The sequence below is a fragment of the Sciurus vulgaris genome (genome assembly GCF_902686455.1).
Source record: "Sciurus vulgaris genome assembly, chromosome: 5".
Classification (NCBI taxonomy): Eukaryota; Metazoa; Chordata; class Mammalia; order Rodentia; family Sciuridae; genus Sciurus; species Sciurus vulgaris.
Window position 1 is genome coordinate 70,286,461 of NC_136465.1, and position 25,077 is coordinate 70,311,537.

Here is a 25,077-nt window from a genome sequence, read left to right on the forward strand (position 1 = left end):
GGGCTTCCCCTATCGAATCGCTTCTTGGCGAGCTGGAGCCCAGGCAACTGAGATCACTGCCTTCTGCCCTCTACCGCTGCCCGCTACCCCGCGGGGTTCTTCAGGGGACCGAGCCCAGGCGAGTCATCTCCGCGCCGGCGCAGGCGCCTCTAACTCCCGCGCTCCTCCCGCCCCCTAGAAACCCTCCCGCATCGCCGGCTGGCGTCAGTAGCCAATGAGAGAGGAGCTGGGTCCACAGGCCAATAGGCGGCGGCGACAGTGCGGGGTGTGGTTGCCAGGGGCGAGGTCCGGCTGCCGGCCAGACTTGCCACCCCAGCATCGGCGTCCAGAGGTCTGGTGGTAAGTGCCACTTGCCGAGCGGCCGGCATGGAGGCGTCGCGTTATGGACTCGGACCCCGGGGGGACAGGTAAGAAAGGGATGGCGGCTGGGATCCTATTGAACGGGGCGGAGGGTTGAAGCGAGAAGGTGGAGGGCTTGTCCCGGAGCTCTGCGGGCAGCGGGCGGGGGCTCGCGTCGGATCTGTGGCGCGGCTGGAGGCGAGCCCCCTCTCCCCAGTCCCAGGAGGACCACCCGCTGTGTAAAGGCGAAGACGGGAAGCAGCGGCTCTGCGGTCTGCGCTGTGAGCAGACTTCTGTTCAGATCCCCGCTTGCGAACTCCTGGAGTTTTCATTACAAGCTCGCCTTGCCCACTCTGGGCCTCAGATTTCCCTAACTGGAGATTAATTAGCACTGCTCAGCAAGCACTGCCCAGTAGTATCATAACTGAGATTGGTTGGACAAAGTCTTTCGGGGAGTCGAAGCGAAACGTTGTGGCTGATATTTAGTAATTTGCTCTAATGCCATTGCTTTTGGCAAGTAGTGCTGAATTCTGGAACGGAGTCTGAGGGCTGAGAATGCAAAGTTCTTTACCTTTTTTCTGTTTTCCAGTAGTTGCCTCTCATTCAGGACTCTCTTATTTTCGAATGTTCCATACCCCTTGTTTGTGCCCCTCTTTCTCTGCCGTGTCCCCTCTTTCTGCCTCCACCAGAAGAGGAGCCTAGGAAAGAAACGATCTAAAATCTCAACCTGTCTATTTTCTTGTTAGCTGGATTCGTGGAAAGTTAATGAAGAGCCGTGTGAAATTATTGACTCAAAACTTTGGCATAGTCTGAGTAGAAGACAACTGTTTTCTTAACTCTATTCCATTACCATGGCAAATGAAAATTTGACGTGTAAGGGTTTAGTCTCATCTAGTGTATAAAAATTTTTAAACCATTGTTTTAGAAAGTCACACAGGAGAGTTTGGAGTATAGAAAACCCATTTTCCTCTTTCATCAAGTTCTGTTTACATGATAGCTACACTCATGAAATTTCTTCACTGTGCTTTTTTCCCCCCCAAGTTGAGAAAAATAAATTGATACTTGCTAAGTGTAAGTATGGAAGTGTAGGAAAGGTGAAGTTGGTACTCATTTTCTCTGGTTGAATGCAGATGATACTTGTTTAGCTGTGGGAACTTAATTTTTAATCGAATGAATTTAAATCGGTAATTTTCATGGACGCCAGATGTTTGATAACAGACTCGTGATTTTGGGGGGTGGGAGGAATTGACGTTGATATTGTGGCCAGGAGGCAATTTTTTAAAAATTTATTGGACCAGAAGCTTAAAGATATCATTGTAAAGGTTTTTTCCCCTCCCTTTTTTCTTACCAAAGAAATTTTTTAAATTGACATCAAAGTGAAATGTGAATCACTGAATGTTTCTCTTGCCCTACAGTATTGTTACCTAGGTAAAGTTAATGCTTTTTTTTTTTTTTTTTCTTTTTTGCTACCAGGGTTTGAACCCAGGGGCCCTTTACTACTGAGCTACATCCTCAACCCTTCTTATTTTTTATTTTGAGACAGGGTCTTGCTAAATTACTGAGGCTGGCTTTGGACTTTCCATCTTCCCAAGCCACTAGAATAACAGGCCTGTGCCATTGCTCCTGGCATTTCTATCAGTATTTAGCTCATTTGTTGCTAAGAAGGAATGAATGTCTTTTGGGGTTTTGACTTCTGTTTATGTATTTAATACTTGTTTTTATAAATTTATTTAAGTTTTTTTGTTTAGTTTTGTTTTGGTACTGGGGATTGAACCCAGGGTGCTTTACCACTGGGCTGCATTTGAACCCTTTTTTTTTTTTAGTGCCAGGGATTGAACCCAGAAGTGTTTAAACACTGAGCTACATCCCCAGCCCTTTTAAAAATATTTACAGAAAGGGTCTCACTGAGTTGCTAAGTGCCTCGATAAATTGCTCAAGGCTGACTTTGAACTCACAATCCTCCTACCTCAGCCTCCTGAGCCACTGAGATTATAGACCTGCCACCCTGTCAACCCTTTTTATTTTTTATTTTGGGACAGTATTGCTAAGTTGTTGAGGCTGGCCTCCAACTTGCAGTTCTACTAACTCAGTCTCCTGAGTCACTGGAATTACAGGTGTACACCACCACACCTGGTTATTTAATGTTTTCAATTAAATATATTGATAGGGATTTTAATGTTAATACCTTTCACTGGGAGGAAAATTGACTTTTAAGTTTACTGTGATTTTTTTTTCATTTGAATTATGTGACTGTTTTACTACAAGGCAGATTTTTTAAAAACAAAATAGAAAGTTAATGAACAAACTTCAACTATTTTTTCTTATATCTGAAATATATAGTGAAAGTTGGAGATGGAATTTGAAACTACACTCAGGCCCTGTGTTGAGGCCAGACATTTTATAAACTGATTCCCTAGAGATGATAGGGATTGTCTAGTATTGGGACTTGAGCTCTCTCTCCCCTTTGTAAGTGATACAGAATTGAAGATGTGGTTCTCTGTTGTGACCTTGTGACCCAGAATGGTCTAAGAAAGTCCTGGTCTGTGATTTATCTATATGCCATGGCTTCTCTTTAGAAATGTGAGTAGTAGTTCTGATTTGAAGTTGTGCCAGTCTTGTTACTAATAAAATGTAACATGCAAGTATTTCTTCAATTGTGAAGGCCACATACAGCTCTAGAAAGGAAGAATAGTCCTATTAACAACTTTCTTCCAAGGTCTTTCTGTTCCAGGCAGGCTGATTCAGACATTTTTTGCAATGGTTTTACTTTCTGGATTCTCTTATTCTTTCCAATGGAAATTCTGCAGTTTTCCTGGCATTGGTACCCACTGAAAGAAAAAGTTAATGCTTGTTCATACCAAAAGGGAAAGAATGCTTGAGTTGCTCAGAGGAACTAAAGCTGCCTTGCTTCAGAGTATTTTAGAGTTTTGAGGTCTGAATAATTCCCGTAGTTCCCCTGCTGAAAGTAACTCTGTGGTGGAATGAAGTCTTCTTTCAAACTATAATTTCCCATAGGCTTTCTTTCCTTCAAATCAGTTCACCAGAAATAACTCCTTGTACTACTAAACACTAAATATCTTCTGTCTAGTCAGACATCCTCGCTGTTGATAATAATGAATGCTACAAAAATTTCCTGCCTTGCTTAAACTTGAATCTACTTATTCCTGAGAGAAGGCACATGTTCACACATTAATCCATGTGTTGTCTTTAATATTACTTTTTGGGGGGTGGTACTGGGAATTCAACCCAGGACTTTGCACATACTAAGCACCCACTCAACTTTTGAGCCACACTTCTTCCCTCTTTATTAACTCACTTTTTAGGAGTTGATTTTTTTTTTTTTTTTTTTTTTTTTTGAGGGGCCGGTACTGAGAGTTTGAACCCAGGACCTCATGCATGCCAAGCAAATGCTGTACCTGTGAGCCACATTCCCAGCCTAGTAGGAGACTTGGTAATGAAGATGTCATGTCTGTCCCTTTTTCTTAGAATCTCCTCTGGCAACATTAAAAATTACTATTATGCCAGTCACCAGTTCTGAACTGGGGATTGGAATACTTTTATTCTTTCTAAGATGGGACCCGATGTTTTGCTGCAAACAAAAACAAAGCATTATGGTGAGGGGGAGCACTTGGAAGCTTTCACTGGCTTTCTATCTTGTCAGCTTTTTACCATCCAGCAGTGTGATTTTGAGCAGGTTATCTACTTCTTAGGCCTGAATTTTCTTTTCTGGAAATGAGAGCTTTTTTTAATTCCTTCAGTAATTTATAATAAACTGATAAAATAACAAATAGATATATTTAAACTGTACATAGTCGAAATTTCAAAAGATACAACATGAAATTCAGTAAAAACTAACTCTTCTCATTATCTCCATGTCACCTATTATTGGTAGATTCCTTAGGGTTCCACAAAGATACTTTTTTTTTTTTTTTTTTGTTGAGGGGAGGTGCCCAGAATTGGACCCAGGGCCTTGCTGAACTAAGCACGTATGTTACCACTGAGCTACACCACAGCCAAATGATTTCAATATTCCTTTCCCAATCTTCAAATTTGATTATTTTGACTTTTTAGCAAAGAATATATCATCTAAACTGATATCTATTTTATCATTTTTAGAGTATGAATTATAGTTGCAAGTTTGGTTTCTTTACTGTGTCAGTGTATACAGAATAAAACTATAATATAAAAATAAGAATTATTTTTCAGACAGCCTTCTGAAAAATTAAATCACTGCTTTTTAGCCTTGCAGGAAGAAACTTCATTGAATCTAAAATTTGCCTTTGATTTAGGTTTTGGAATGAAGGAGGTTTAACAGAGGATTGATTTGTTTGCATATTGTAACATAGTGTATTTTGTTGCAGTGATTTGATATGTCTGAAAAGCTTCAGGCAAAATTAGGGAGGAATATTTGGTTGAAGTTCTTAAATAGTAAACTGGTTGGTTTTTTTTTTTGGGGGGGTGGGGTTGGGGAGTGGTACTGAGAATTTAACTCTGATGTGTTCTACCAGTGAACTGTACCCCAACCCATTTTTTTTTTCTTTTTTTTGACAGGGTCTTGCTAAATTGCTGAGGCTGGCCTCCAATTTGCAATCTTTCTGCTTCAGCCTTCTGCAGTCACTGGGATTATAGATGTGTATTAAAATGCATTTTTAGAAAGGGAAAAGCCTGACAAGAAAAAATGATCAATACTAATATTTGTGTGTCCTTTGTAGACTTCATGGTATAGTCACATATTTGATCTCCTTTGAACTTCATAATTCTGAAGAAAACAGAGCAGGAGCCATTAACTTAATTTTATAGATGTGAAAATTAAGGCTTAGAAAAGTGGTGATAGTGGGTTGTGGTGGTGCAGGCCCATAGACCCAGATGCTTGGGTTCAGCCTGTGCAACATAGGAAGACCCTGTCTCAAAAACAAGACAAAAATAGAGCATGGTGGCACATGACTGTAATCCCAGCAGCTCGGGGGGCTGACACAGGAGGATTGCAAGTTCAAAGCCAGACTCAGCAACTTTGAGGCCCTACGCAATTTAGGGAGACCCTATCTCCACATAGAAAATAAAAAGGCTGGGGATGTGGCTCAGTAATTAAGCACCCCTAAGTTCAATCAATCTCTGTATCAAAAAAGTAAAAATTAAAAAAATTTAAAAAGGAAAGAAAGAAAGGTTGTGATATTTCTAAGATTACAGAGGAAATAATGGCTGGCTCAGTGACACATACCTGTACTCAGCCATTTGGAAGACCAGGGAAGGAAGATCTCAGTTTTGAGACCAACCTCAGCAATTTAGCAAGACCCTGACTAAAAATAAAAATAAAAAAGAGCTGGGGACATAGTTCAGTAGTAGAAGGATCCCTGAATTAAAATCTCAGTACCACCCTGCCACCACCAAAAAAGAAAGAAATGATGTAGTCAAAACTAAAATCCAGCTGAGTGCCATGACATACACTTTTAATACTAATGACTTGGGAACTAAGGCAGGAAGGTCACAAGTTCCAGGCCATTCTGAGTAATTTAGAGAGACCCTGTCTTAGTAATAAAATAAAAAGGACTGAGGACTTAGCTTAGTGGTAGAGTGCTTGCCCAGCATGCATGATGCGATCCTGGATTCAGTCACAAGTACTGGAAAAAAAAAAAAAGGTAAAATCCAGTATTTTCACTTGTAGTGTCCTGTTTTATGGTGTATTATCAGAATATCTACTTCAGCTATTCTGAATGCCATGTGTGTACATATAAATGATAACAATACTGATTACATTTTAATCATTTTTAGAGCAAGCGGTTGAAGAAATTAGACATTTGGACAGTATATAAATTAGTACTGATTTATCCAAAGAAAAGAAAATATTTATTTAGTTTTTTCGTGTTTGTTTGTTCGTTTGCCATGCTGGGGATGGAACTTTAGCTAACTAAGCAGGTGTACCACTGGGTTATGCCCTCAGCCCCCAGAAGTATTTATTAGATATCATCAGGCAAAAGATTGTACTTTCATCTTTATACAAATAAATAAATAATGTTCCTGAAGAGAGAAAATGTAACTCCTGAAGAAAAGAGAAACAGACAAAAGTAGAAGAGACTTAGGTTCTGAGTAATATCTATTTTTGGATCTACCAGGAATGAATGCATTCTTGTTCAAGTCATACATTTTAAGTAACCTTTCTGTTTGGCTCACTCAAAGAAGTTCTTTTTTGCATTTGCTATGTGGGTCAAGCGAAATCTAAAGAGGTTCACTTTAGAATAATTTTCCTTCTTGTACTCTTTGGAGCTCTATGAATGCTCAAATCAGGTGCCAGCTTTTTCGTCTTCTCACTGCCTCCCTCTCCCCTGGCATTTTCTCTGCTTTCAATGTATCTACTAAATGGGCCTCTTAGGAAATGGATTTTAATTCCCTGGCTTCATTTAAGTTAACTCCATATTGTGGCAGTTTTTCAAGTAGAAGACAGCTAAGTCTAGAATACTAACATTTCTCCTTGGTTGAGGAAAGATAGATTTCAAAGGAGTCTCTTCTGGCAGTTCTGATTTGACTCCAGGAGCAATGTTTTGTTCTAGCCAGATATGTCTCAGCAAATGTGAAAATATGGCCTTCTATTATTGATATTTAGGACTTGGACAAGGTGAACTTATTTGTCAATTGACTTAAAAAAATACTTTATTTGTTGATCACCTATATATCTTCTTCTGCAAAGTGTCTGCCCATTTCCTTAGCCCATTTATTGATTGGGTTCTTGATATTTTGGGTGTAAAGTTTTTTAAGTTCTTTATAAACTTTGGAGATGAGTGCTCTGTCTGAAGTGTGTGTGGAAAAGATTTTGTCCCACTCTGTAGGCTCTCTTTTCACATTATTGATTATTTCCTGTGCTGAGAAAAAAACTTTTTAGTTTGAATCTATCCCACTTATTGATTGTTGCTTTTATTTCTTGCGCTACGGGGGTCTTGTTAAGGAAGTCTGGTCCTAATCCAACGTGATAGAGATTTGGGCCTATTTTTTCTTCTATTTGGTGAAGGGCCTAATTCCTAGATCCTTGATCCATTTCGAGTTGAGTTTTGTACAGAGTGAGAGATAGGGGTTTAATTTCATTTTACTGCATATGGATTTCCAGTTTTGCCAGCACCATTTGTTGAAGAGGCTATCTTTTCTCCATTTTAAGTTTTTGGCACCTTTGTCTAGATGAGATAACTGTACTTACGTGGGTATGTCTCCATGTCTTTTATCCTGTACCATTGGTCTACCTGTCTATTTTGTGCCAATACCATGCCGTTTTTGTTACTATTGCTCTATACTAGAGTTTAAGGTCTGGTATTGTGATATCTCCTGCATCACTCTTCCTGCCCAGGATTGCTTTGGCTATTCTGGGTCTTTTGTTTTTCCAGATGAATTTCATGATTGCTCTATTTCTATGAGAAGTGTCATTGGGATTTTAATTGGAATTGCATTAAATCTGTATAGAGCCTTTGGAAGTATGGCCATTTTGATAATATTAATTCTGCCTATCCAAGAACATGGGAGATCCTTCCATCTTCTAAGGTCTTCTTCAATTTCTTTCTTTAATGTTCTGAAGTTTTCATTGAAGATCTCTTTCGCCTCTTTCGTTAGCTTTTGCTACAATTACCTGAAATGATCGTTAGTTTGAACACAAAATCCGATGACCTTTTTCTTCTTTGGTGCTGAGGATGGAACCCAGGACCTTGTGCAGGCTAGGCACTAAGCTATACCCCCATCTCTGCAAAGGCCTCTTTGGCTTAGAAATTTTGCTATCTAAAAATAGCAAATGAACTGGCATTTTGAATGAAAAGATTCTTGACAAATTTATTGAAATACCATAGTGATGAAATTCCTGACTGTGCTGACCATTGCAGTGAGCACATATTGTCAGTGGTGCAGTAAACTGCACAGTGAGGTGGAAAAGAGTAAGATTTGTGAGCCCTTCTGGCTCTTTTCATGATCAGCTGTGTGACCTTGGACAAATTGCTTCATTATAAAATGGGATTATAGTAACCACTTTGTAGGTTTTTGTTGTTGTAGCAGGGATTGAACCCAGGGACTAACCACTGAGCTACATCCCCAGCCCTTTTTTTTGTTTATTTTGAGACAGGGTCTCACTAAATTGCTTAGGGTCTCACTAAATTGCAGAGACTGGCTTTGAACTTGGAATCCTCCTGCCTCAGCCTCCTGAGTTGCTGGGATTATAGGTATGTGCCACCAAACCCTGCTATACAGAAGGTTTTGAAGGGTGATAGCATCATAGTGAAATCATCATAGTATTGTCAATGAAGATAAGATTAAGATCATACATTTCTTTGTAATGTTAAAAGGATAATGTAGAGCTGGGTGCAGTGATGCATGCCTGTAACTCTAGTTACCCAGCAGAATGAAGCAGGGAAATCCCAAATTTGAGGCCAGTCTGGGCAACTTAGTGAGACCCTGTCTAAAGTTTAAAAAAAAATTTAAAAAGGGATGGGGATGTAGCTGGTGGGCAAGCACTTGACCACCACTTGTAAGGTCCTGGGTTCAATCCCAGCACCACAAATAAATAAATAGTAATGTAGAGTAAAATTTTGTGTAATAGCAGCAGTTACTGTTTGTCGAGTGCTTGCTATGGACAAGTCTTATTTAATCCTTACCATAACCTTATATTTAGTCCTCACAATAACCAGGTGAATTAGCGTCATTGTCTTTACTTTTGTTAGCGAGGAAACTTGAGTCTCCCCATGTTTGTTGTTTTGAAAACTGCTCTGACCACAAAGCTGTGTTTCTCTAAATAGGGAATGCAACCCCTTAGTTTGAACTAATGCATACTAAGCCAGGGATCAGCAGATCTTTTCTGAAAAAGGCCAGATAGTAAATATTTTAGGTTTTGTGGGCCTCTGAGGCTCAGCCCCAGTTATTCAGCTTTGCTACTCGAGCACAAAAGCAACTGTAGATAAATTTATTTATAAACATTGAAATGTGAATTTCATATAATTTTTACACCTCCAAATATTGTTTGTATGAGTTTTTAAAAATTATTTATATTTCTGTTTTTAGTTGTTGATGGACCTTTATTTTATTCATTTATTTATATGTGGTGCTGAGAATTGAACCCAGTGCCTCACACATGCTAGGCAAGGGCTCTACCAGTGAGCCATAATCCTAACCCTTGAGGTTTTTTTTTAATCTTTTAAAAAATGTGAAACTATTATTAGCTCATAGGCACTATAAAAAGAGGCAGAATGGCTCTTTTGGCCCATAGTTGTAGTTTGCAGCCTCTTTGCTAAGTCACAAGAATATTTTCTGTATGGAAGGTCAGTTATTCATATAAAGAGGGTAGTAGGGGTTGTTTTTTATATTAAAATGGAACCAGTTGCTTTATGGTTCCATTTATTGTTCCATTTATATGGTTCCAAAATTTATTTTTTTTTATATTTTTGGTACTGAGGATTGAACTGAAGGATGCTTAACCACTGAACCACATCCCCAACCCATTTTATTTTTGGTACTTGGGATTGAACTCAGGAGCACTTGACCCCTGAGCCACATCCCCAGCCATATTTTGTATTTTGTTTGGAGACAGGGTCTCACTGAGTTGCTTAGGCGCCTCACTATTGCTGAGGCTGACTTTGAAGTCCTGATCTTCCTGCCTCAGCGTCCAGAGTTGCTGGGATTACAGGCATGTGCCACTGTGCTCAGCTCATTTTATTTTTTATTTTAAAAAATAGTCGTACTGAGTTGCTGAGGCTGGTCTTGAACTTGCCATCTTCCTGCCTACCTTTACCTCTGGAGTTGCTGGATTATAGATGTCCACCACCACACCCAACCCAAAATTTAATTTATAAAACAAAACATGGATTTTAAAGATATGGGGCAAGGTATACCTCAGTGGTAGAGCTGCCCTGGGTTTTATCCCTAGCACCCACCACTCCTGCCACAAAAAAAGATACAACGTTCTGCTTGGGTCAGGGCAACCTCTGGCCTGTGCCATGTTCTGGAATCTGTTTACTGCTCCCATTTTCAGGGCTTCCCTGCTCAGCACTGCCTTTTACCCCTCCTACTCTGACCCCTAATGAGGCTAGAGGAGCACCAGAAGCAACAAACCATCAGTCCAGCTGGAATTATTCAAGATGTACAGCCACCAGGCTCAAAAGTGAGGTCTGATCCATTTAGCAGGAAGGGAGAAGGCTATCCCAGGACTTGCATGCTGAAGCAGGAGGATCACAAGTTTGAGGCCAGTCTCAGCAGTTTAGCAAGGTCCAGTCTTAAAAAATAAAAGGGATTGGGGATGTAGCTCAGTGGTAATGTGCTCCTGGATTTAATCCCCAGTACCAAAAAAGAAAAAGAAAAAAGTAAACATTTTTAAAAATCACCTCACTATAGAAGGATGGCTGTGGAAGAAAACTAATGCCATCAATAAGAGGATTTTTAATAATAGACTGGATTAATTGAGTTTTTGAACTTTTTGGGAGGGTACTAGGGAACTTGGGGGCACTCAACCACTGAGCTGAGCATATTTTGTATTTTATTTAGAGACAGTTGCTTAGCACCTCACCTTTGCTGAGGCTGGCTTTGAACTCGAGATCCTCCTGCCTCAGCATCCTGAGCTGCTGGGATTACAGGTGTGCACTTGGTTGAACTATTTTGATTAATCTTGGTGTATATCGTGAAATAGGGGTCCAAATTAATTCTTTTGCATGTGGCTATCCAGTTGTCCTAGCACTATTTAATTGAAAAGATTATTCTTAACCTACATTTTAAACTAAAGTGTCATTGAACATCTTTATAATTTAGTACCAATACCTCTTTATACTTTAGTATCTTCATTTTTCTTTTTAATGTCCACAAAGTATTATTTTTTATAAATGTATCTTATTGTGCACCTATTGAAAGACATTGAAATTATGATTTCTCCACCTGTGGAAAATAATGAAGTAATAACATCCTTGTTACGTATGTCTTTTGTGTATTTGGGGTATGCAGAGTTTAAATTTTGATAGATGTTGCTAAATATCCCTTTCAAAAGGTTATTTAAACTTTTTCTTGAGTATTTTATGAATGCTCATTTTAAAGTGGAGCAATTATCATCCATTCTTTTTACTCAGTCTATTGCATGTGCATAGTGAGTACACAGTAGATACTCAAATATTGGAAGGCAGTAAATTAGGTGGTAAAAGTGAAGGGCCATTTGCAATATGGATCAAAGTCAATCTAAGCTGATCGGCAGAAAAGATCCCAAATGGACACTAAAGTCTTGGCAAGATAAAAAAAATTAAAGTGAATTAATTCAGAATTAAACAACTTACAGCCAATTTACAAGTGAAAACAAGTACCAAGGTAACCAAGATGATGTAACTGATTTTTTTTATTTTTTATTTTGGGTAGGGATTGAACTCAGGGGCGCTCGCCACTGATTCATATCCCCAGCCCTATTTTGTATTTTATTCAGAGACAGGGTCTCACTGAGTCACTTAGTGCCTTGTTTTTGCTGAGGCTGGCTTAAACTCAGTCCTCCTGCCTCAGCCTTCTGAGCTGCTGGGATTACAGGTGTGCCCCACTGTGACTGGCACTAACATTCTTGTGTTCTTTTTTAAATTTTATTTTATTGGTCATTCTTGTGTTCTTGGTGGATGAAACCAAGCATATTTTTGAGACCAAGATTTTGACTGGCAATTATGATAGAGAATTGCCACAAAATCTTTATCGGAAGTCTATAAGGGCTGGGGTTATGGCTCAGTGGTGGAGTACTTGCCTAGTGTGTGGGGCCCTGGGTTAAATCCTCAGCACCACATAAAAATAAAGGTATAGTGTCCACCTTTTTTTTTTTTTTTAAAGAAGTCTATAATAAAAGAAATTTTGATTGATAGTTGCTGAGTTCAGGATTCTAGTTAGCAAAATATAGTTGCATTTATAATGGCAAGATATACCACCTTGGAGATACAAAGGTTAATCAGCATTTGGCTCTTGGATTGTGACTTGATAAAAGAATTAGCATTATTATCAGTTCAAATTTAATAGTGTGTTTTAAAATCACTCTTGCCAGTTTTTCTGACAAAGTATCATAATCCTAGAATAACCTATCTTGGCCAACAAAACAATGTTTGTTCTATAGCTGATACTGTAGTAGGGCTTGAAAACATTGTCCCAGTTATGCCTTTAACTAAGGAAAGAAGCCAAAGAACAGAACAGAAGCCTCTGTCATCTCAATAACTGACTTCGTTGCACCTCTAGAAATGCACTTTACTAAGGGTAGACTATGTAATGTGTGTAGCTAATAGAATAGATACTATTATAGTAAATCTAAAAAGGGTTCATCTCAGGTTTAAAACTGTAAAGTTTTCTTTTTCCTTTTAAAGAAAAATATTTTTTGATCCTTCACACACAAATAACAATGATTTTTAAGTTTGCAGCATTTCTTATTGAAATTGTTTCTAATAATTAGGCAGTGTAGTCAGGGAATCCTTCTTGATTGGGAATTTGAAAACTTTTATAAACCTTATACATTGCTACTCTCATTTTATCATTCTTATTATTTTCCACAGCCCTATAGGTTAAAAATGAGGATAATATTGTCTAATTTTTACCTACTTTGCAAAGTCAAAGCCTAAGTAGGAGGAATTTTCTTTCTTGTAATTTTTTTTTTTTTATGGTACTGGGTATTGAACCCTGGGTGCTTAATCACTGAGCCACATCCCTAGCCCTTTTTATTTTTTATATTGAGATAGGGTCTCCCTAAATTGCTTAGGGCCTCACTAAGTTGCTGAGGATGGCTTTGAACTCAAGATCCTCCTGCCTCAGTCTCAGCCACCATGCCAGGCCCTTTTTTTTTTTTTTTTTTTAACAGCTGCATGGTGTTACACTGTCTGGATAATCTATACTTTAACCAGTCCTCTATTAGTCAATATTAGAGTCATTGTCTTTTGGTATTATAAACAGTGTTTTTGTTTTTGTTTTTGTTTTTTGCGGTGCTGGGGATTGAACCCAAGGCCTTGTGCTTGACAGGCAAGCACTCTGTGAACTGAGCTATATCCCGAGCCCCTCAAAGTCATATTTTTAAGAAAGTTAATAAGGATAATAAAAACAGTAGTTCTGTGGTGTTGCCTAAAGAAAGATTTCTCTGTTTAAGTTTGGATTCTTTGGTGATGAAAATTTTTATATTTCTTTTCAAGATGTTTATATTTCAGAAATATTAAGAAGAACAACTATGAGATAATTATACAATTAGGATTTGTATTTTTACTTATTTATTTAAATTTTTTTTATTACTAATTTATTTTTATGTGGTGCTGAGGATCAAACCCAGTGCCTCACCCATGTGAGGCAAGCACTCTACCACTGAGCTACAGTCCCAGTCCCTAAAAATTTTAAATTAAATTAAACTAAATTTTTTTTTAGTGCTGGAGATAGAATCCAGGACCTACCTCATGATGCTAAGGCAAGCACTGTACCATTGAACTGCATCCCCAACCCCAGGGATTTTTACCTTTTGAAAATAAGAAAATAATGAAACTCTGGGAGCTGTGGGAAGATCGGAGTGAAAGAGATTGACAATGTTTATGATAATTTATGGAAACTTCAAGGTCAGTTTCCCTCCCTCCTTGATAAACTATACAGACATAGGTCACATAGTTTATTTGTAGCTGCTTGAATTTATTAGATGCTTATTATTATTATAAAATTAGTACACCACTTTATTTTGACACATATTTTCTTTAATTTTTATTAATGGTAGGACTATTAACAAGCTATTTTGAGCACTGACTCCATCTTTTAACTCTTGTATAGCACATAGGCAAGATAGGGATTCAGAAAATTTTAGTAAAAATCTAATGAGTGCTTTCTGTTTGCCAACTACTGTTCTAAGCATCTTATATTTATTAGCTTGTTTCAGTTTGTTGTGGTGGTGGTGATGGTGCTAGAAATGGAATGCGGAGCCTGAAGCATGCTAGACAAGCTCTCTACCACTGAACCACATGCCCAACTCTTTGTTTAAATCTTATGTTTCCATATGAAGGCAGTATTATTATCCTCATGTTATGTGTGAGAAACTGAGGCAGGCAATTATTGTTATGTAATTTGTCCAAACTTACCTTACTTAGTAGAGGAGCCATGATCAGAAAAGTCAGATCAGAAAACTCCAAAGCCTGTGTTTGTATTTATTCTTTTATATAGTTAATTGACTTTCCATTTACTCTTATATGTTCTATGAGATCATTATTATCATCCCTGTTATTAAGGAATGAAAATGCACAAAAGTGAAATTGCTTGCCCATGTTATCTGCACACCCTTTTGGATGCATTCACGAAGGCCTGAAGTTTGTGCTGTTGACAAAAGGTCTTTATTCTCTAGTAAAGACAGCCTGATTTTCCTGGACTTTAGATAGCATGGCTATTCAGCAGTGAAGGGTTTTGCTATGGTTAAGATGGCAAATTATATGTTTAAGTAGGTTGTTTTTGTCTTCTCTGCTGAAGTTTATCTGTCAATTTGGTGACTTTTTTTTTTAACAGTAAGAAAGCAATTCACAAGGAAGCTTTTATTATTTAAAAGTAGAGTTGAGGCAGCAGGAAGCAAGCATGGTTATTTATTCACTGTGCTCTATAGAGAGTAGTTGTTTGTGTTTGTGTTTCTATGTCAACTCCAGAAGAAACCTTCTAGCATTATGTTCCACTTCAGTTGTTGACTTCTCATGGACTTGAAAATTCCAGCTGCAGAATTGTACTTATATGCAGACTTGAAATGCTGTTTCTCATTGAATTTTTGACACAGGTAGTTGAAAGAATTATCAAAGGAACCCCTAAGAAACAAAGAATGTAACTGGTTCTTTTCATTGGGTGCTGGGGATCGAACCCAGGGCCTTATGCTTACAAAGGCAAGCACTCTGCCGAGTGATCTATCTCCCCAGCCCCCTCTCTTCACTGTTGTTAGCAATATTCTGAATTCCTCTAGGGCTATGTGTAGGGTGGGGCTTTGTCATAGCAGCAGGTGAGAGTGCTTCCCCTTTCCCTTTCCATTGACTTTTCTGGTCACTTGGATTCATCTACAGACCTTTATCAGTTCACCCAGAGTCAAATTTATAAATGTTTGTCATAAACATAAATTTATTTTTTCTGATACTGGAGATTAAACCCAGGGGCACTTTACCACTGAGCTACACCCTTAACCCTTTTTAATTAATTAATTAGTTAATTTGGTACCAGGGATTGAACCCAGGCTTGCTTAATCACTGAGCCACATCCCAACCCCTCTTTTTTTTTTTTTTTTTTTTTTTTTTTTTTTTGAGATGAGGCTTGCCAAGTTGCTTAGGGCCTCACTAGCTGAGATTGGCTTTGAACTTGAGATCCTCCTGCCTCAGCATCCTGAGACACTGGGATTACAAGTGTGCACCACCCTGCCTAGCATTATTTTTTAAATTTTGAGATGGTCTCACTGAATTGTTTAGGGCCTTGACAAGGTGTTGAGGCTGACCTCAAACATGTGATCCTCCTGTCAGCCTCCTGAGTTGCTGGAATTATAGGCATGTACTACCTTGCCCCCTGACATGAGCATAAATTAACAAAAGCAGTTTGTGTGTAGTTTATGAAATTATTAAATTATTCTGATTTTTTTGTTACACACACTACATATAATATCACCTGCCAAAGTATTAGATGCATTAATTTGAAAGGCACATGGAAAATTTAGGAATTTCAGAAGAAGTTCTAAAGGAGAAATTCAGCCAGGCACAGTGGCATAACCCTGTAATCCCAGCAACTCAGCAGGCTGAGGCAGGAAGATTGCAAGTTCAAGGCTAGCCTGGGCAACTTAGTGAGACTGTGTCAAAATAAAATGAAATAGAATTGCTTCTCAGCATTATGGCTAAGATCAAAACAAAATAAAATAAAATAAAAAGGGCTGAGGATATAACAGGCTTAATCCCCTCATAGCAAACAATATTACTTTGGTGCTGAGTGCGTAGCTTTGTGGTAGAGCTTTTGCCTAGCATATTTAGGGCCCTGGGTTCTCTCCCTAGCACCAGAAAAAAAGTTTAGATTTCCACTCATTGTTCGTCCTTTTCCACAGTTAGAATTGGCAGTCAGCAACTATGCCATCGTCAGTACAGCTTTTTGTAGGTGACTTAGTATTCTTGGTTACATCTGAAGTATAAAGGATATCCTTTAAAGGATATTTTAGTGTAGTGGTTGAGAGCACACACTCTGGAACCAGAATGCCTGGCTCTTAAATCTTGACCTGGCCATTTACTTATTGTGGGACCATGAGACTTAAGTGTGTCTCAGTTTCCTCAACTGTAAAATAGAAGGATTACTTTTAACTAAGTAACCCATACGGAACTAGATCTTGGAGATCCATTATGAAAATCCCAGGGGCTGGGGTTGTGGCTCAGAGGTAGAGCACTTGCCTAGCATATAGGAGGTACTGGGCTCGATTCTCAGCACCACATAACAATAAATAAACAAAATAAAGATATTGTGTCTATCTACAGCTAAAAATATTTAAAAAAAGAAAAAGAAAATCCCAGGCAGAAAAGTCAGCTTGCTCATCTCACGTTGGATGTCTGCTCTGTCTGTCAGTTTATGGATACTGAGACAGGAAGGTGCAAAAGAAATGCACCAATCAGACGTAGCTCTGAAGGCCTTGTTTCCTAGAGAGATAAGGAATCATCTTGGGCTAGGCGGACACTGCACACAGTTCTTTTAGTACAATATTGATACTTTTTGTGTGTGTGTGTGTGTGTGTGTGTGTGTGTGTGTGTGTGATGCTGGGGATTGAACCCAGAGCCTTCTGCATGCAAAGCAAGCACTCTACCAACTGAGTTATATCCCCAGTCCTGATACTTATTTTTTAAATAATAACTTTATATTTTAGAAGAGTTTTAGATTTACAAAAAAATGAGTGGAAAGTACAAAGTTCCCCTCTATCCTTCACTCTCTACCTGATTTCCCCTATTAACATTTTGTGTTGAAGTAGTGCATTTTTTCTTATGATTACTGAGCAATATTGATAAATTGTCAACCAAAGTCTGTAATCTGCATCAGGGTTCACTCTGTGTATGTACCTTCTATAGGTTTTGACAGATGTGTCCACCTTCTTTTTAATATACACTATTTTACCACATGGTTGTTGCCACTGCATTAACATATATTCACAAGTATTTCATGCATCCTAATCTTGCACCAAAGACAGTTTGGTAATAAATGATTTTTAAGTAATAGCAGCACAACTTAAAAAAAGAAAAACTTCACATAATGGTATCATGTTTTTGTTGCAAAAAAATTTGGCATAAAATCTGTGACAATTATGTGGTGAAATGTGGGTACATATCTATCATTGCAGTATCACAGGAAATCATTTCACTGCTTTAAACGTTCTGCATGCTCTGCTTATTTATCCTACCCTCTCTCCCCACTAGACCCTTGGCAACCACCAGACACAGTAATTACTGTCTCCATAGTTTTGCCTTTTCCAGTTTTCATATTCTTGAAATCACACAGTATGTAATGTTTTCAGACCAGCTTCTTTCCCTTAATGATATGCATTTAAGTTTCCTCCATGCCTTCTCATGACTTATTAATTCATTTCTTTTTTTGCTGAATAATACTTCAATGTATTATACACCACAGTTTATCCATCCTTTTACTGAAGGACATCTTGTTTATTTCCATTTTTGGCAATTATGAGTAAAACTGCTATAAGCATTTGTGTGCAGGTTTTCGTGTGGACAAAACTTCCGAGCCCATTTGAGTGAATACCAAGGCATATGATTGCTGGATCATATGGTAAAACAGTGTTTAGCCTTGCACTGCCAAACTGTCTTCCAGAGTGGCTGTTCAATTTTGCATTTCCACTAACAATGAATGAGAGTTTTTGTTTACCAACTAATTTATGTTATCAGGGTTTTAGAATTTAACCATCATAGAAGTCATGAAGTGATGTTCTCTTGTTGTTTAAACTTACTATACGTGAAACTATATAGTTTATACTCTTGTGTAAGACTGTTTTCATTCAGCATAATGTTCTTGTGATTCAACCATGTTGTTGTATATATTAGCAGTTTTTTATTGCTAAGTAGTATTCTATTCCATAAATATATAACAGTTTATTTACCTGTTCATAAACGTGATTCCAGTTTTGGGCTGTTATAAATGAAGTTACTGTCAACATCATATAGATCTTTTTGTGCCCATATATACTAATTTCTCTTGGTATGTTCCTTCAACACTATATTTATTTTAAAATTTAACAGAACTGGGGGTGTAGTGATGGAGTGCTTGCCTAGCATGTGCAAGGTCCTGGTTTCAATCCTTAGCACCACAGAAAGATATGCAGGTGCCTTAAAAATGAGCAACAAAATAAATATCTCATAGTAGGGGACTAGAATAAGATGCTGTGGTTTAGGTTAAATATTATGTAGTCATTAAAAATTGTGCTTATACCTGGGCGTGGTGATGCATGCTTATAATCCCAGGATTCCAAGTTCAAGACCAGCCTCAGCAATTCAGTGAAACCTTTAGTAATTTAGCAAGACCTTGTCTCAAAATAAAAAAAATTATAAAAGGACTAGAGATGTAGAAAGAAAGAGGAAAAGAAGAAAAGAAAAAGAAAGAAAGAGAGAGAGAGAGAGAAAGAAAGAAAGAAAGAAAAAAAGAAAGAAAGAGATTGGAGTTTGGCATACTGGGATTTTTTTTTCTTTTGAGGTATTTTAATGCTTTAAAAGATTATATATGTATGTGTGACTGTATTATATGTTTGTATATGTGCTAAATCACATTCAATAATGTATTTCTTTTTATTTTCTTTTTATGACCCACTGTCAACAATTTTTGGAATGTCACTCCTGTAAGAGATAGGAAATAGATGCAATATAACAATATTGAAGATAAATGTTATTTAGAAATGTTCAGAGTGCTTGTGAGGTAGAATAGTGGAAATCATATTCTGTGGAGAAAATTGAGGACCTCTTCATAAAGGAAGTGATGACTGAATTTAGTGTAGGTATTTATGTACATATGAATGTCTGTATGTGGATGTGTATTTGCATTTGTCCTACTTGGAGTTCAGTGAGCTTGAATCTATAAGTTTATGTCTCTCACTAAACTTGAATACATTTCAGTGATTTTTTTTTGGGGGGAGGGGTAGTCGGGATTGAACCCAGGGGCATTTACCACTGAACTATATCCCCAGCCCTTTTTACTTTTCATTTTGAGACTGTCTTGTTAAATTGACAGGCTGGCCTTAAACTTGCTATCCTCCTTTCTCAGCCTCCTGAGTTGCTGGGATTACAGACATGCGAGGACTCAACCATTATTGTTATCTGTTTCAAATGTCAAGCCCCCTCTAGCATCATCTTGTTTTCAGTTGTTCTCCAGGGCCTTCAGGTAATTATTTTTTATATTTTGTCTGAAGTTATGCTTGTTTTTTATAGGAAGGTTGGTTTGATATGAGCTTCTGAGACATTACCTTACATAGAACCTCCTCAGATTGAGTCTTGATGCTACAGGTAAAGATTTGGGAATAATCTGCTACAGGAATCAGTTTGGTGACAGAGGGAGGCCTGTAGATCAGCGTGTACAGAAGTACATTTAGGACAGCAATTAGGGTGAATTGAGGAGGAAAAGAAAAGAGGTGAAATATTTTGATGCCTGAGACTGTAACTCCTTTGTTACAGTCCTTGGCATATAGGATATGCTTAATATTTGTTGAGTGACTTTAGTGAAACTGTGTGTCAAGTAGGTAAGAGTAAGAAACTGTTTCTTTTCTTCCCCGCCCCCTTGGTACTGGGGATTGTTAATCACCAAGCTACATCTCAATCCCTTTTTATATGTTTTTTGAGACAGGGGATCTCTAAGTTGCTTAGGGCCTCACTTAGTTGCTTAGGCTAATTTTGAACTTGTGATCCTCCTGCCTCAGCCTCCTGAGCCTGGGATTAGAGGCATGTGCCCCCTCTCCCCTGGCTGTGGGAGGAGAGAATTTCAAAAAGTAGCTAGTATTTATTCTTATCAAATATTTCAAAGAAGTCAAACAGAATGAAGAATGAAAACAGCTGTTTTCACAGTTATAAAGTCTTTGGTGACTGTCTTGAATCTTGGAGGAGGAAAAGAGAGTAAGGCTAGATTGCAGTAAATTGAGATGGAGACTGCAGTTGAAACGGTGACAGTGGATGTTGATTAGTCTTATTTAATGAAGGAAAGTGGAGATGGATTCCTCACTTCAGATAGATAAGGCCTAGGAAGGTATCTGTCCTAGATGGATGAGAGCCAAGGGAAGAGGTCTCTGGAGAACATAGAGGCTAAAGACAGAGGAACAGCCTTGTAGTTCTGGGGACAGAGGGTTAGAATCATTGCACCCCAAAGGCCAAGTCTGCCTCTCAGAAGAGGAACACCTCTTCCTCCATAACAGGAGATGGCAAAGTGTATATTTGGGGGATAAAGCTGGAGGGGAGGATAAGGATTTGTGGTCAGGTTGCTCACCTCAAGAGAGAAGAGCTTTGTGGTCCTTGGGCCCCTTGGGAAAGGAAAAGACAGTGACTGAAGCCTCATTCACATTATAGGTTTCTTTCTCCATTCTACGTATTTTTTCTTGCATATTTGTGTGGCAGGCATGATCACAGAGCATCATTATCTCAAAATATTTTTAAAAGATCTGGGTGTGTGGGAGAGCCCATTTTAATGTATTTTTAATGTTGAAGACATCAAGTAGTTTGCTAAAGCTTAAAATACATAGTTTGCATCAATTTAACTTTCAGTTCATACTCATGGCATAGTTGGAACTTCATAGAGGAAGTGATGGCTGAGTTTAGGGGTGTACATACATATGTATATTGTGAATTATTTACTTGTTTAATTCCCTTCGTATGTGGAATTTTAAAATGCCTTTATTGGACTGGGGGTGTAGCTCAGTGGTGGAGCACTAATCTAGTCTGTCTGAGGCCCTGAGTTCATCCCCAGTACCTCCCTTACACACAAAATAACTTTATTGAAGTATATGACAAGCATCAAATTCCATATTTAAACTGTACAAGTTGATGAGCTTTGATAATGTTATGTATGTGTGAAACTCACTAATCAAGAAAATGAACAAACCCGTAAGTTTCCTGTCCTTTGGTAATCCATTTCTTCTCACCACACTCACCTCAGACATTTATTGATTTGCTTTTTGTCAGTATTGATTTGTTTGCGTCTCCTAAAATTTTATATAAATATTCCAATCCTACATGTTCTTTTATTTGTTTGGCTGCTGCTGCCTCTTTTATTTTTTATTTTTTCCCAGTACTGGGAACGAACTCAGGGCCTTGTGCATGCTAAATGTAGTTTTTTCCCTTTCTGTGGCAAATGAGAGTCCTGCATAGAATTTGTTTATCCATTCATCTGCTGGTGGTCCTTTGAGGTGTTTTCAGTTTGGAGCTATTACAAATAAACTTACTATGTACTTTTGTGTATAGATTTTTTTGTGGCCATATTCTTTCATATCTTAAATTTGAAGTGGGATAGTTGAAAAAAATAGTAAGTAAATATTTGCTTCTTCACAATAATTGCCAAACTGTTTTTCCAAAGTGATTGTACATTTTACGTAAAATTGCTGCTTGACCAGCAGTGTGCATTCAAGTTGCTCTATATCCTCACCAACACTTAGTATGGTCAAGTTTTTAAATTTAACCATTCTAGTAGATATGTATTGATATCTCATTGTGATTTTAATGTGCATTTTCCTAAAGACTAACAATGTTGAGTATCTGACCTTGTGCTTACTGACCATTTGTATAACTTCTTCTGTGTCCAGTTTTTAATTGGATCGTTTGTCTTAGTAAATTAATACAAATTCTTTAGATTCTAAATATAATTCCTTTATTGGATATGTTTTCCAAAAACAGATGCACCTTTACATTCAGTGGGACTCTATCATGCTGTATCTAACACTTCGTCTACCAAACATAATAACTTTGCCTGGTGTGTTGGTCAGCTTTTCCTTTGTTGTGTCCAAAATATCTGACAAGAACTACTTAGAGGAGGAAACATTTATTTTGGACTCACAGTTTTAGAGGCTTAGTCTTTAGTCAGCTGACACACTTGCTCTGGGTTTATGATGAGGCAGAACACCACGTAGGAAGGCCATGTTGGAGGAAAACTGCCTCATGGCAGCCAGGAAGCAGAGAAGGAGAAGAGAGAAAAAACATGCTCATGTGCACACAAGTGTGCTAGGGACAAAATATAATCCCCAAGGGCACACCCTAGTGACCTATTTCTTCTAGTCACCCTCTACTTGACTACAGTTACCACCCAGTAGTTCAAATTAAAATGATTAATCCATCAAATCTATAAATGAATTAATCCACTGATTAGGATACAGCTCTCATAATCTAATCATTTCACCTCTGAGCTTTGCTGCATTGTATATTGTGTTTCCAACACATGAACTTTTAGGGAACACTTCACAACCAAGCCATAACATCTAACCTATATTGACTGTGCTTGGAACACTTACATTAGCTATTAATCATAGTTAATGTAAAATAGACACAAGTCTATTTTATAATAAATGACTGAATATTTCAGGTAATTCATTGAATATTATACTTTTGAAAATGAAAGAATTGTTAAGTACAAATTCAGATATTGAAGCGTGACTTCTACTGAATGTGTATTGCTTTTACACCATCATAGGTTGAAAAATCACTGAGTAGAACCATCCTAAGTTGCAGACCATCTGTATTTTCTTCCAGTTTGTAACTTGCTTTTTAATTTTCATAACTATATCTTTTTAGAACAAAGTTTTTTTAAGTTTTGATGGAGGCCAATTTGTTGATTTTTAAGTATGTGAATTTTAAGTAAGTCATAATCAAACTTACAGTTCCTCCTAGAGTGTTAAATCTTTAAGCATGAATAAACGACTCGATGTAAGTGGAAATTTTGCATGGTATTGTTTTTTGTAGCTATTATCTTAACCTTCTTTTTCCCCTTCATCTTTTCTGTAATATATCTTACAAATAATTCTTTGTCACACATAATACATTTATATCCGATATGTTGAATTGAATCACCTTTGTGTGTGTGTGTGTGTGTGTGTGTGTGTGTGTGTGTGTGTGTGAGTGTGAGTGATACTGGATTGGAACCCAGGGCCTCAAACATGCTAGGCAAAAGCTCTACCACAATGCTATACTCCCAGTCCCCAAATTTTCATTAATTGTATTTCTTTTAACTTTGTGCAAGGAGCTATTACTAAAGATTAACAGTTATGAAATCCTTCAACCAAAATGAATACAGCTATCTCAAAGTTGTCTTTATCAGTACTACTGATATTTTTTGCATTTAGTAAAGTAGGGCAAACCATTCCTTCTGTTTTGTTTTTTTCTTATCTGTTACTAAGTGCTGAAACTGCAAAGTATCATTCCTGATGTTGGGAAGCAGATGCAGTTGTAAAGGAAGTGTTCTCTCAAATTACTCTTAGGAAAGCCCTGGTTTCTCTCGCATACACTTCAATTTTGCAAGTCCTGTCCTGCAGCTTTCCTGGCAAGGGTAATGTTTACTCCCTCTAGGACCACAGAAAAGCCTGTTTAGCCTCCTATGTCTCTGGCTCTGCAGATGTCAGTGAAGTGCTGAGTACAGCATCCTTATTTTCTGAGGAGGTAGGCTTAAGAAATGCTCCTGATTGCTTAGCCACAAAGAATTTTGTGTGACTGACAACTCAAAAATTTACTCATTTCGAAGACTGAGAGAGCTTGACAGGAATGTTGAGTATGTAACATAATCAAAGGATCTACTGGGTCTTTTTTTTTTATTGTAAACAAATGGGATACATGTTGTTTGTCTGTTTGTACATGGGTTAAAGGCATACCATTTGTATAATCATAAATTTACATATGTTAATGTTGTTTGATTCATTCTATTATTTTTCCCTTCCCCCCCTCCCACCCCTCTTTTCCCTCTATACAGTCCTTCCTTCCTCCATTCTTGCCCCCCTTCCCTAACCCTAACCCTAACACTGACCCTTCCCACCCCCCCTTATGTGTCATCATCCACTTATCAGCGAGATCATTCGCCCTTTAGTTTTTTGAGACTGGCTTATCTCACTTAGCATGATATTCTCCAATTTCATCCATTTGCCTGCAAATGCCATAATTTTATCATTCTTTATGGCAGAGTAATATTCCATTGTATATATATACCACACTTTTTTTATCCACTCATCAATTGCAGGGCATCTAGGTTGGTTCCACAATCTGGCTATTGTGAATTGAGCAGCTATGAACATTGATGTGGCTGTATCTCTGTAGTATGCTGATTTTAAGTCCTTTGGGTATAGGCCAAGGAGCAGGATAGCTGGGTCAAATGGTGGTTCCATTCCAAGTTTTCTAAGGAATCTCCACACTGCTTTTCAGAGTGGCTGCACTAATTTGCAGCCCCACCAGCTCTACTGGGTCTTTAATACATTGTTAAATGCTCTGAATCATTTGGCACCACTGTCTTTGGGGTATGGCACTAGACCAGCAGTTATAATGAGTAATATTTTACAGTAGGCTCCAAGTTTCTCTGTTATTTGACTTTGGGCAGGTTTCTTTATTGTTCCTACCATCTCCATTTCCTAGCAGTACAGTGGTGTAATTTAAGTGCTAGATAAAAGGGTGGAAAGATTCATAAGTGTACTCAGTTCATTACTGTGAAATAAACATTTAGCAAAATATTTTAAAAATATTTTTAGTTGTAGATGGATACAATACCTGGATTTTATTTGTTTATTTTTATGTGGTACTGAGGATCGAACCCAGTGCCTCACACATTCTA

The 25,077-nt window shown here is 37.9% G+C and overlaps 1 protein-coding gene across 3 annotated transcripts in view; it reads left to right on the forward strand.

Moving 5' to 3' along the window:
- TULP3 (TUB like protein 3) overlaps positions 1 to 25,077 on the forward strand; it is a 61,745-nt gene that overhangs the window by 4,078 nt on the left and 32,590 nt on the right. The window contains exon 1 of one of the 3 annotated variants that reach the window (XM_079142005.1): positions 353 to 407. The exons of 1 other annotated variant lie outside the window; for it this stretch is intronic. In XM_079142005.1, the coding sequence (XP_078998131.1) occupies positions 367 to 407 (41 nt within the window). In that variant the 5' untranslated portion in view covers positions 353 to 366. Of the gene's footprint in view, positions 1 to 352; positions 408 to 3,716; positions 3,791 to 25,077 lie in introns of those variants that run through there. One more of the 3 variants, XM_079142004.1, reaches the window with a different exon arrangement.